The following is a 12,266-nucleotide window of genomic DNA, read 5'->3' as shown; positions in this document are numbered from 1 at the left end:
AGACTACGTTGGACCTCTGTATATATATATAACACTATGACACCTCACCTACCCTTGTGTGAGAACTGTATGGGGTCATTTTGGAAATAATGAAGTCTGCCGTTGTGTTGCTGGCCTTTCTGGCTGTCTCACAGGGGCTTCTCAGGTAAGATATACAACAAACTGGCAATATATTTGCTTTTGCTAAGATCAAAATACGCTATAATACTTTTTTTGCAAAGTGTGGTATCTGAAGGTGTTTTTCACAGTAGCAGTAGCTATAAAATCTCAGAGAAAGATTTAGTTGTGAAATGCTGAGAAATTCAGAAAGATGATGCTCTATGAGATTTATTATACATTTATATTAAAATTATTTATAAATCATTTAATATAATCAAATCCTGATATGTTAAAACTCTTTTAAGACAACACAGATGTAAGATTACACTTCAAAAACATCTGTCTCTAAATATAATAATATCAGTTTCAGTCTTGTATTTTTTACTGCAAACGTTTTTACTGCAAACTTTTAAGATCAAAATAATCAAGTATCAAGCATTGAACTGATTTTTCCATCAGGTGACACTTTCTGCGGTTTGTCCATAGATGCCTGAGCAGTGAAACTCACTATGAGCCTGTTCATCTGTCCAGCACATTTAGCACAACATCTGGTGAGCCTTTAAGAATAACACAATTATCAGTACTGCTCAGGGTTCCAACATATTTGCATCAGGACGAATGTCATTATTTCACTGGCCAGAGCCCTCGAGAAGTTCTTTAAGACTTTTGGTCTTGTTCTTGAACAATCAGTGACCATTTCTGAAAGAGACCAACACCAAACGTGCCCCACGCAGACAAAACAAGTTCTTGAAATTTTCTGGCTCAGAGCACTGCCCAGGCTGAAACTCCTTTTTAGGATAAGTTATGAGGTCTGACATATTCTCAAAAATGTTTGTGAGTATGCTCTCAGAGGTTGGATAAACTGAGCTGAAATAATGAATGTGCTGCAGGGTTTGTGTGGCCCTAATGGATCCAGTTTGTCTCTACAGGATTCCCTTGATGAGAGGGAAATCGGCCAGGCAGCTGCTGGAGGAGAGAGGCCTGTTTGAAGAGTACAGGAGGAAGTTTCCATATAACCCCTCTGCAAAGTTTCTCCCCAGGAATGAGCAGAGTGTGGTGCCCATGACCTTTGACCCAGATGTGCGTAACAGGAAAACCACTGTACAGTATACTCTGCCCTGTGCAATCGTGAAATACATGAACTAACTAAATAATCTGATCTCGGGCACAGACCACATACTATGGCGTGATTGGCATCGGGACTCCACCTCAGTTCTTCAGAGTTCTCTTTGACACCGGCTCCTCCGACCTGTGGGTTCCCTCCGTGACATGCACCAGCTCTGCTTGTGGTGAGTATAATGCAAATGGTTCAAGGTCAGGAGAATTTAGTATAGTGACAATCCCATATTTATCTTTTTTTTTTTTTTCTTTTAAGCAAAAATGCCAAACATCTGCTGGTTACAGCTTCTCAAATATGAGAATCTGCCACTTTATCTTTGTCATATATGAAAGGAAACTGAATACATTCATACTTTGGGCTTTTGGCTCTGGGAAAGTGATGAACTGTACTTTCACATATTTCTCTCCAGTGCTGACATAGGACTCTCTCTCTCTATCTCTCTCTCTCTCTCTCTCTCTCTCTCTCTCTCTGTCCTTAGACCGTCATGGAAAGTTCAACAGCTCAGCATCCTCCACTTTTCAGGCTGGTACAAACCCTTTCTACATCTCATACAACAGTGGATTCGCAGCAGGGAGTACAGGATATGACATCATCAAGGTGAAGATAAAACATCCATGACAAAACTTCTGATGTGCCACAATCACAGATATTGGACTGTGTATTCTGCTTCCTATATCATGTACATTTTGCACATGCTTTCAGATAAGTGATCTGTACGTGGAGCACCAGGTGTTTGGCCTCACTGAAACAGAGGCAGTTTTCCTGGGATCTGTGCCCTGGGATGGGATCCTTGGTCTGGCTTTCCCTAGCATGTCCCTTGAAGGAGGCACACCTATATTTGACAACATGTGGAACCAGGGCAAAATCCCCCAGAACATGTTCTCCATGTACCTGAGCAGGTGAGGTCTCATTTGAGCCAAGGACAAGCAAACATAATTTCGTCTCAAAAAAGCATTTTAGTATTTACTTAGTTGGTGCTTTTACGCTTGTTGGTGTGTCTCCATACCTCCAGTTCTGTAGAGGGCAGTGTGTTGATTCTGGGAGGAACAGACCCCTCATATTACACTGGAGACATTAACTGGATCCCACTGTATCAAGCCACTAACTTTTGGAACATCCAAATACAAAGGTAGTGTTGTTTTTCCATCATGAGTTCTCACGATACGTGTCGTGTTTGTTATTGATACTTCCATTATGTTTCAGCATCACTATTAATGGGAACACAGTCGCATGCTCTGGAGGTTGTGAGGCCGTCGTGGACTCTGGTACTTCTCTGATCACTGGCACCAGCAAAGACATTAACAACATCAATGGCTGGTTGGGAGCCTCCCCAGGCCAGTATGGTGATGTGAGTGTTTTCAGTGGTTTATCTAATACTGAGCATAACATTGAATATGTTGAGTTGACTGTAACGTGCCGTATCTCTGTCTCACAGGCTGCTGTCAGTTGCAGTAACATGAATCTGTTGCCAAACATTGTGTTCAACATAAACGGCTACAGCTTCTCTCTTCCTCCATCAGCATATGTCATTAAGGTTTGTACTGCAAACACAGAGTGATATTTGACACCACTTTAGAAAGATATACTTAAAGTACTATTATAGTTCTAACTAAAGGCTTTATCACAGCTGATCAATCATTTATTGAGCCATAGGTGTTTACTTAGGAATATATAAATCGTAATAATCCTTAAAGAAGGACAACATTTAGGTCGTCAGGATTTTTGGATTTCATGTGGGTATCTTTTTAATCTCTTTAATTCTTCTTAATTCTGAATTCTGGGAAATTAAAGAATCTGCTTAGGCTAAACACCAGCCAAAGGTTTTTTTTTTTTTTTAACAACCTGGCAACCCAAAGGTTGTTTTTAGAAATGTTTTAAATAATTTATAGTTTAATAAATCAAAACCAGCATCACCTTGAAGTATGTTTGCATATGCTGACATGTACGAGGACTGAAGCCAGCGCTTGTTATGTTCAGTACACTGAACAAAGGACGATAGAGTAAAAGACATACAGCTAAACACTGATGTCAAGCTAAACAAATACAAGTAAACCATTGATATACAGGCAAGAGCTGGTCCACAGCTGGTATATTGTGTGCCGGTTTATTAGTAAAAAGCTAGCCTAAACTGTATTCTGTAGTCTCAAACAACAGCCCTGCAATAAATCCTGCCAGCATGAAGGTTATAGTGTGTTTTCTACTGTGTTATTCAGAGAGGTGTTTCTATTATTTTGTCCACTGCATTTGTATCAGAGGGTAGGCTGCATAGCAGAAGCACCTCTCTGTATAACACAATACAGTTCACCAGAGGCACAGACTGTAGCCTCCAAATGACATGAAAGTTGAATCACCACCTCTCTAAACCAGGTTCAACAAAAACTGAACACTGTAACCTTGGTGAAGGTTGGAGGGTTTGATTTTAAATCATATATAAATGATTTATTAAGAATGAAAAAAAAAAAAGCCAATAGCTGCAACACATAAACTGTTTATGTAAGCCATGTGGGCCTGTGTGGGTATTTATATCACCTGTGCTGATTAAATCAGTCTGCTGCCTTCAGTCACATTCTCTCTCCTCTCTCCTCAGTCTGCGTCTGGGTGCAGGACGGGCTTTGCACCTGGCACCTGGATCCTGGGTGAGGTCTTCATGCGGCAGTTCTACACCGCATTCGACATCGGCAACAACATGGTGGGCTTTGCTCAGGCTGTGTGAATAAAGATGTGAAGACATGGGTCTGGAGGTTGTAGTGTTTGTCACCCTAAGATAGCCTGAGATATTTAGGAAGTAATTTACTTTATTTTTTATAACCAAGATTCACTGAAAAGCAAATTATCCTGTAAAAGAATACATATTAGTAACCAAAACTAATAAAACGTTGCCTTTCTGACCTTTAAATCAGTATGTCTTTGTTGTGAAGGAGGAATCTAAATGCTTACTAGAATATTCTGAAAATGCAAGAGTCAATCCAAATAGCATATACTCCAGTATGTAACAGGGTTTTGGTGGCCACTAGATGGCAGAGGACTCACTAAACTGCACACTCAGTAACTTCACCATTCATGTGATCCTCCTGGGAGGGGCCTGAGGAGAGGATGACTCACCTTACTTAGAATTCAGTCTTTAAAACACAGTCGCAGTCAGCCACTCATTCATTGTCAGCAGGCGCTGACTTACATTCATACCATCTGCGTCTGTGATGTTCAGTGATCTGAGATTTTCTTTAGGCTGCTGCATTTGTTCTAATTATAATCTGTGATTTAATAACCAAGGGGATGCGTCATTCAGCTCTTTTCTATTTAAACATGTGCCAAACACACAGATCAGCTATCATTAACCCTCTCATACCTCCTACTGCCACTTTATTTGAGAAATAATTTTCCTTTCCTTTTAAAAACGAAATACTTTGACACTCTGAATTCATTACTGCATTGTTGTGCTGCGTTTTCAAAATGGTTCAATCTAGCCACACACACCTGGCTGATGTTGCATGTAGTGTGGGTAAACATGGTAACATGAGACAGCAGCTACTGAAACAGGGAGCGTGGACATGACTGCAGACCTCTTCAATCATTCATCCAGCAGAGGAGTTGCAGGGCAGCAGGTGAGGTTTCACTGCAGCATCCGTCACAAAGACGGACCGATGACTGTCCAAAAAGGAACTCACTCAAATAATGATTCTGGACAAAAACTGCTCTGTCCTGTAGCTAAATAAGGTGTAGCATGCTTCACACGATGATTACAGTGTTTATGCTTACTGCTTTAACTACACAACATGAGAGTGAAGACTTTGTGACACATACCTCATCTGTGGTTGCGGGGTAGAACGTCTATACAAAACTAACTTTGAATAATGATTCTGCACAAATACTCTTCACTGCCCCATGAAGAAATGTGATGTAGCATGTTCTGCATAATGACAAGTTTATGCTTATTGCTACAACTACACAACATGAAGAGATTTTTACCTGAAATGTGACACCCAAACTGTACTTTTCATGTCAGGTTGTCTGAGATCCAACTGACTGTTCTATGCCTGTTCTGAAACATGCAGAACACAGTGCTCCCTCTGCTCTGCGAGATCCCGTGATCAGCGATCCAAATGAGGGTGAAAAGCCAGCAACAATGAATGTTGCCAGAAGAAAGTAAGTCTGAGGGACAGGTGCAATAAATATGACTCCCTGGGTGAACAGTTTCTGCTTCAGTGAACTGTGTGGTCTCCCATTTCACCCTCAAGTGAACAAGGCTGTGTCATTAGTGTAATACAGAAACTGAAGCCAGTGGAGACCCACTGAATCCTGATCTTAGCCTAAACAGACACAAAGATCAGGTCGTCATCACGTTTCATCTGGAACACTATGGAGTCAAAAGAATACACATTTGGGGAAAGTTGCTTATTTAGTCTAATATCTGCACGTTAAATAAATCTACAGGGGTTTTCATGGCGCCGGCCACATACATCAGTGTCAGAGAGTCCGACTAGACACCTTGGCTACATGTCATTCCCCATCTCTCACAAATTGAAGCTAAGCCAACCAGCAAACTGCGGGTTAGCTTAGCTTAGCACAAAGACTGGGAACAGATACCACAGCTCTGTCCAGTGGTAATAAAATTCACCTCCAAACATTTCTAAAGCTCAATAATTAACACATTATATCTGTTTGTGTTTAAGACACATTAAACTTATGTCTAGTAATGACAAGTAATAGTTTTTAAAGAGGTGAAGTAACTACACCAGGCAAAGAAATGGAAAAAAACACAACTTCTCATTTTTACACTTGTTTTTTTAAATTTATTTTTGATACAGCTGAAACAAATGAGATGTGCTTTGTGACGGTTTTTTCCCCCTGTTTCCAGTCTTTATGCTGATCTAAACTAACTGGCTGTAGCTTTATATTTAACATAAAAATGTGAGAGTGGTGTCATCTATTCTTTAAAAGATCTGTAACTGCAGCTCCGTGTGACACATTTAATGCCTTCACCTCGCAGGATATAGTGGACATCATTCACTCTATGTTTCCATATTTGCGTAGTTTATGAAATGCAGGAACAATACATGAACAGACAAGATATTATACAACAAATAATGAAATACAGTACGTCCATATACAGGATTGCATATATTAAAACTCTAAGTTTGTGGCTTAACACAGAAATGCAGTAAGTAACATCAACATACTAATGACAATATAACTGTACTGACTGTTAACACTGAACATGTAGGCTATTAACTGTCAATGTACGTATGTAACTCAATCTTTGGTTATAGGAGTAATATGTACAACATTAGCATACAGCAGATATGTGTCCGTTTGAGAGATATCATTTAATGACCTTCCTCAGCATGTATAGCTACATTATAATACTTTTAGACAATACTCACAATGTTAGGATGATATTCAGAGCTTATGGTTCGGTACGGACATTTAGTTAAGGTGTATATTTACCTCCATTATTTTGAAAAAGCACCATGAGAACTGAGAGGATAAAAAATATTATTGTTATTTCAAAACAAAAGCTCTGTCCATCGCTACATCTATCATCTGGGACTGGTGTATTTTGCTGTTAAGTCTCCTCACTGTCATATTATCATGCATGTGTGTGATCTGTAATAAGCAGCATGAATTTAATTAGCAAAATGTCAGTTATTTGTGAGTTAAAGAAAATTCAGTTTCAGTTTTCCTGATTTGTATGTGTGCATACAGAATGGAAAAAAAAAACAGCGTTTATTCAAGTTAATAATCTGAACCTCTAAAATCAACAATTTCAAGGTATTTTAGCAATGGAACTAAAATTAAGACGTGTTTGAAAACTGCTACTTCTATATTTACATTTCAGCTGTGTTAGGCAGCCTGTGTGTTGGCGGCGCTACAAGCTGCTATTTCTGACTGTGTTTATGAGACTTCTGGCTGGCTGGTTGGCATTTGTTGATTTGCTCTGGGTTGGGCACTAATGCCCAGAAGCATTCAGTAGATGGTCTTAGCTCTCAGTTGTTTCCCCTGGGCAATGCTTCCTGGCTGCTATTAACTATCCAATATGGCAGGAGCTACATTTGTTACTGGTCTGAATCTCACTCTGAACACACCATTTAATTTTAACTGCATCATAACAGTAGATTTTATTTTCGGAAACTGGACTCACTGTAACGGAAACACAGCCCACAGCAGAATTCCCACAATTGCCATCACAGTATTTTTCAACATGATTAAACCTTTTCCAAGATGTTCGAACTAGAGACGAGGTTCCCAAACCTGGGTGTGGGGACAAAACCTGCACGGACAGCTGTGTGACATTGTCGACTTGTGGAATGTTTGTTAATGTTACTGAAATGTGCTTTAGCTTATTATAATGCTTAATTTTTTTCTGAGTTAGAAGCTGTGTTATCTCTGCAGACACCTCAGGTAAAGTTAATGTACAGATGAAGTTCAGTTCCTGATGACATTGTACACAGGTGCTCTGAAAGGAATTTCCTTTTGACATAATCATGGTGAGAATAAGCAGATGTGTTGCAATCAGGGGATCATAATTTTTGTCTCACAATTAGAGGGCAATTATTAAAAATGTGTTTTGCAGTTTTGCAGTGCAACCTGGTTCTATGTATCAAGATAAAATAACTGCCTCAACTTAAAATCAATATTTCATGTAAATTTCTCTGTTAATAGTCAATAATTATGTTTATATTGATGTAAAAACTAGACATCAGTTTCAGTAACAACTACAGTGTGTGTGTTCATGTGTGCTGAGAAACAATTTTAACTAAATTTAAATGATGATTCCCCAGAATCAGAATAAAGTGAATTGCAGCAAAAGTAAAGTGTATCACAAAAATTGTGTCGATGCTTCAGTAACTATGTTGAATCAAAAATGGCTTTTAAAATAGACCTGCATACAAAGTTTAAAGATTCTGCACTGAATCACACTCAAATCTAGAATCATTTAAAATGACAAAAATTGCATAAGAGTAATCCTTACAGTATCACGTGCTGTAAAGGTCAACCAAAACCAAACAGGAATGTAAAATAAAGCATAAATATTGAACAACTCGCAGCAAAAATTAAGCGAGCTCCGATAAAAATGAGTTCCTCTTTCAGGCAGCAGCTACTGTCCACCATCTTCAACACTTCTCATCTTTGCAGTGCCAAGGTTCCCCCGTGCATAAAAAAGCTGGATAACTTGTATTTAACGTGCAGCCTCAGGATATTCAGAGGCAAGTTAAACTGAGGAATAACATCAGAAATGTTTTCATGCTGTTTGTATAATTTTAAACTAAAAAATGTACTTACTTGCATAGTGATTTTCTTGCAGGATAAGCCAAGTTTAACTGTGGTAAAAAGTGAGACTAGTGAAACTAATTAAAGGAGTAATTTGTGATGTATCCTCACAAAAATATAGTTATTCCTGTGTCATCACAAATGCCACTTTTGCAATGTTAAGTAATAATAATCATTTCAATTTCAGTCCTGTATGAGATAAATAGAGTATGCGCTGAAATATCAACAGTACATGCGACTGAAACAGTGCCACCAACTGTGAAGGCCAACTGAAGCTTTAACTTTGTGTGGAATATAATAACGTTTGAATCTCGCTCACGTTCAAATCTCTGTGGAGCGGCTGCGTGGATCGAGCACATCACTGACTTACCCTGCAGGCTCTGTCACTGACTCTTACACCACCATGGGGGTATCGGAGCACACAGAGCTAACGGACTCTGCGTCTGACCTCCTTCTCTCCCTGTTGTCCCCTTGCCACTCCTCGTCTTCCTCACCTATTGGATTCAACCTCCCGTTCTGCTCCAGCTGGTCCTTGATTTCCAGGAAGCCCACATGTCTGTAGGGGAAGCCTCCGCCTTCCACTCTCTCTTGCTCCGTCTCCTCGTGTGCCTGAGAGATGCTGACGGTTGAAGAGTGAAGGCTGTCTTGGGGTTCGTTTTTCTCCAGGCCTTGACCTGGACAACAGGCGCAGCGGCAGGGTGTGAGATAGAGGTAGATGAGAACCATAACTACACTGACCAGACACGCAACAAGGGTGGTGTAGGCCGTTTTTAGGTTCTCCAGTCCACCGTTCATGGTGGAATTAAACACCACTACAGTTACATACAGTGTCTCGTTGAAGGAGTCACTTGTGGCGAAGCAGGTGTAGACCCCTGAGTCGTCTGTCCTCAGGGGCCCAATCTGGAGGTTGCCGTCAAGACGCATCACAGCAGTCTTGTTTGCTGAAGACAGTGGGATGTTTCCAGGCAGCGCCCAGCTCTTCTTCACGTCCCTCTGCCTGGTGTCACAGTCCAACACCAGGAACTGCTCCAGATAGGCTTCTTTATCCATAGCTGTGACCTCACTGCAGTTCAGATTCACCTTGTTCAGATCCATTATGGCCATTTTCTCTTTCTGCGGCCCTGGCAACACACAAGTGTGGTTCCTCCTGAAGTCAGTGGCAGAGCTGAGCTCCTTGAGGTGCCAGCGTGCCACCACTTCATACAGCTCACAGCTGCAGGGAGGAGAGTTGTTGTGGAAGTACAGACCATTCTTGATCCAGGCGGGCAGAGCCTGAAGCTCATGCAGGGGCAGGACTTTGATTCGGTTGGAGGAAACATCCAGCAGTCTAAGAGTTTCCAGCCGGCTCCGCTCTTTCACCAACTCCAAGGGGAAGCGGGAGATCTGGTTGTGGCTCAGGTAGAGCTTCTGCAGATTGAGGAGGCCAGAGAAAGCAGAGCGATCTATCTGAGAGATGCAGTTGTTGTAAAGCAGCAGCACCTTCAGGTGTTCCAGCGGCTCAAAGATGAGCTCGTCCAGCTGGTGGAGGCGATTGGAGGACAGGTCCAGGTACTGAACCTTTGTCACATGCACAAAGGCCTCAGAGGACAGAAAATTGAGGCCGTTGTTGCTGAGCAGCAGAGTGTGCAGTCTGCTGAGTGTGACAGGGGTCCACTCAGCACGTAGCCTGGTGATGGAGTTGAAGCTGAGGTCCAGAACCGCTGTATATTGTGGAAGAGCGCTGGGAATGTTGGTTAGATTCATCTTGGAGCAGCTGACAATGTTGCTGGCGCACACACAAATCTTGTGGCAGTCCAGGGGGCTTCCCATTAACTGTGCACTGACTCTCACTGTTGGTAACAGTAAAGCAAAAGGTAGAACTGTGATAAAGCTCCTTCTCCTGAGCACTGCTCCAGTGGCACGATGGGAAATGCAGAGTGAGTCCCCCATCCTGTCAGGATCATAAACTGTAGGAGCCTGGACGTGTTCACGTAATCCTGGAGCTGTAAGAGATCAATAAATCACCACTGTTTTACTGAAGCTCATGCGAGATGATGAAGATGCAGATTAATATGGCATTAATGCCGACAGCTAGTCATTCTCTAATGCACCCAGGGGTGCACTGCAGCAGCTGGGTCAGGGTGAAAAAGTTGTGGTTGCTTAGCAGAAATTGTCACCATAACGCCAGTAATAAATTATTGTCATTAATCTCGCCCTCAAATTAATGACAACACTCTGTATACAGCCGAAAAGATTACACACACACACACACACACACACACACACACACACACACACACACACACAAACACACCGCTGTCAGTTTCTCTCGCCTCCCCACATCACTATCCCATTATCAGATCTCCTCCCTGTGTCAGACACATTTGTCCCAGCAGGCTGATGTGTCTCCGCCTTTACCTTGTGTCGCTTTCTTAAGATCCGAAGAGAAAAGGGGGGAGGGGTGGGTGGAGGGTGGAGGTGAGGAGAGGTCTTCAACAGTCCAGTCTTGGAGATGATCCGCCACAGGACAGTGTCGTCCTCCTCATCACAGCAGCAGCAGCAGCAGCGGCGGCGGCGGCAGCAGCGATCAGCGGTGATCACTGGTCCCTCCTGTCTATCACCGGGACTCACAGGCGAACTCACTGCACAGCTCGAGATGACCGGAAAAGCCAGTCTGCGGTCCTCACTGATGAGGAAACCATCTGATAGTTGATCTGAGGGGCGCCAACAGCAGCGCAGGGGGTGTGTCACATTTCCTCTCTCTGTCTTTCTCTCTCTCTCTCTCTCTGTCTCTCTGTCTCTCTCTCTCTCTCTCTCTCTCTCTCTCTCTCTCTCTGTCTCTCTCTCTCTCTCTCTCTCTCTCTGTCTCTCTCTCTCTCTCTCTCTCTCTGTCTCTCTGTCTCTCTGTCTTTCTCTCTCTCTCTCTCTCTCTCTCTCTCTCTCTCTCTCTCTCTCTCTCTGTCTGTCTGTCTGTCTCTCTCTCTCTCTATCTCTCTCTCGCTCACTTCAGTTCAATTCAAGTAGCTTTATTGGCATGAACAAAAACATGTTAACAAAGCAAAGCAGTTTATGTTACACATTTGGATTATTTTGATTAAAAGTTTATCATATTAATTTGTGTTGTATAATAAGTGGTGCAATATTATTTGAGGTTATTATATTATTAATTACTATTACTTAATTGAGTTTCTTAAAGAAGTACATTATCATTTGCAGTACTTTATTATTTCAAATATATAATTTTAGTGTAACATTTAAGTTTTAGCACAACTTTTGGTTCCTACCTGCCACTGTTGCAGGCAGACAGGTGTGAATGTGACAGTCTGTGAGTTGTACATGTCTTGTTAAGAGGGCAGAATAAAGACAACAGACAGTAGAAGACAGCTAAAAGAAAATTGTAGCCCTCTTGTCACCCACAGCCCAGAGAGACTGGGGAACACTACCGATCAAGAAATAAGGGTTACATGCAATATTAAATACATGTGTCACATACTGATGCTGATAAACTGATGCAGTCCATTGTTTGATTTGTATACAATCAAATACAATATAATTCAATATAATACAAAGCTATTTTATACAATTTAATACAATCATTTAATATCATACAAATCTCCTCCCAGGTTAAAATTGGGCCTGTATTTGGTCGGGATTCATCTCTGCTTCATATCTCTGACAGAGTGGAGGTATTTATATTCTCTGTTTAGGGTGTGATTCATACTTAGTTTTATTCTGTTGTGTTGTTTTGAAGCAGAGCTGATGGGAGCTTGCTTAGTTAACCTCACCATCAGCTGACTGA

The 12,266-nt window shown here is 41.5% G+C and overlaps 2 protein-coding genes across 2 annotated transcripts; one reads left to right on the top strand and one right to left on the bottom strand.

Moving 5' to 3' along the window:
- Positions 1-6: 6 nt before the first annotated feature.
- Positions 7-4,115, top strand: LOC130183549 (pepsin A-like). The gene is made up of 9 exons (XM_056399102.1): positions 7-145; positions 1,029-1,179; positions 1,271-1,388; positions 1,698-1,816; positions 1,922-2,118; positions 2,232-2,348; positions 2,423-2,567; positions 2,655-2,753; positions 3,807-4,115. The coding sequence occupies exons 1-9, from the start codon at positions 90-92 to the stop codon at positions 3,930-3,932; spliced, it is 1,128 nt and encodes a 375-aa protein (XP_056255077.1). The 5' UTR covers positions 7-89; the 3' UTR covers positions 3,933-4,115.
- A 1,871-nt stretch (positions 4,116-5,986) lies between these two features.
- LOC130174984 (amphoterin-induced protein 1-like) lies at positions 5,987-11,269 on the bottom strand. Its single transcript, XM_056385246.1, has 2 exons — positions 10,886-11,269; positions 5,987-10,470 (listed from the first exon to the last, which is right to left on the bottom strand). The coding sequence occupies exon 2, from the start codon at positions 10,415-10,417 to the stop codon at positions 8,882-8,884; it is 1,536 nt and encodes a 511-aa protein (XP_056241221.1). The 5' UTR covers positions 10,418-10,470; positions 10,886-11,269; the 3' UTR covers positions 5,987-8,881.
- Positions 11,270-12,266: the final 997 nt, after the last annotated feature.

The sequence above is a fragment of the Seriola aureovittata genome, chromosome 2 (assembly GCF_021018895.1).
Source record: "Seriola aureovittata isolate HTS-2021-v1 ecotype China chromosome 2, ASM2101889v1, whole genome shotgun sequence".
NCBI classification, from domain to species: Eukaryota; Metazoa; Chordata; class Actinopteri; order Carangiformes; family Carangidae; genus Seriola; species Seriola aureovittata.
The sequence above is the reverse complement of the archived record's forward strand: the minus strand, read 5'-3'. Positions and strand labels throughout refer to the sequence as shown.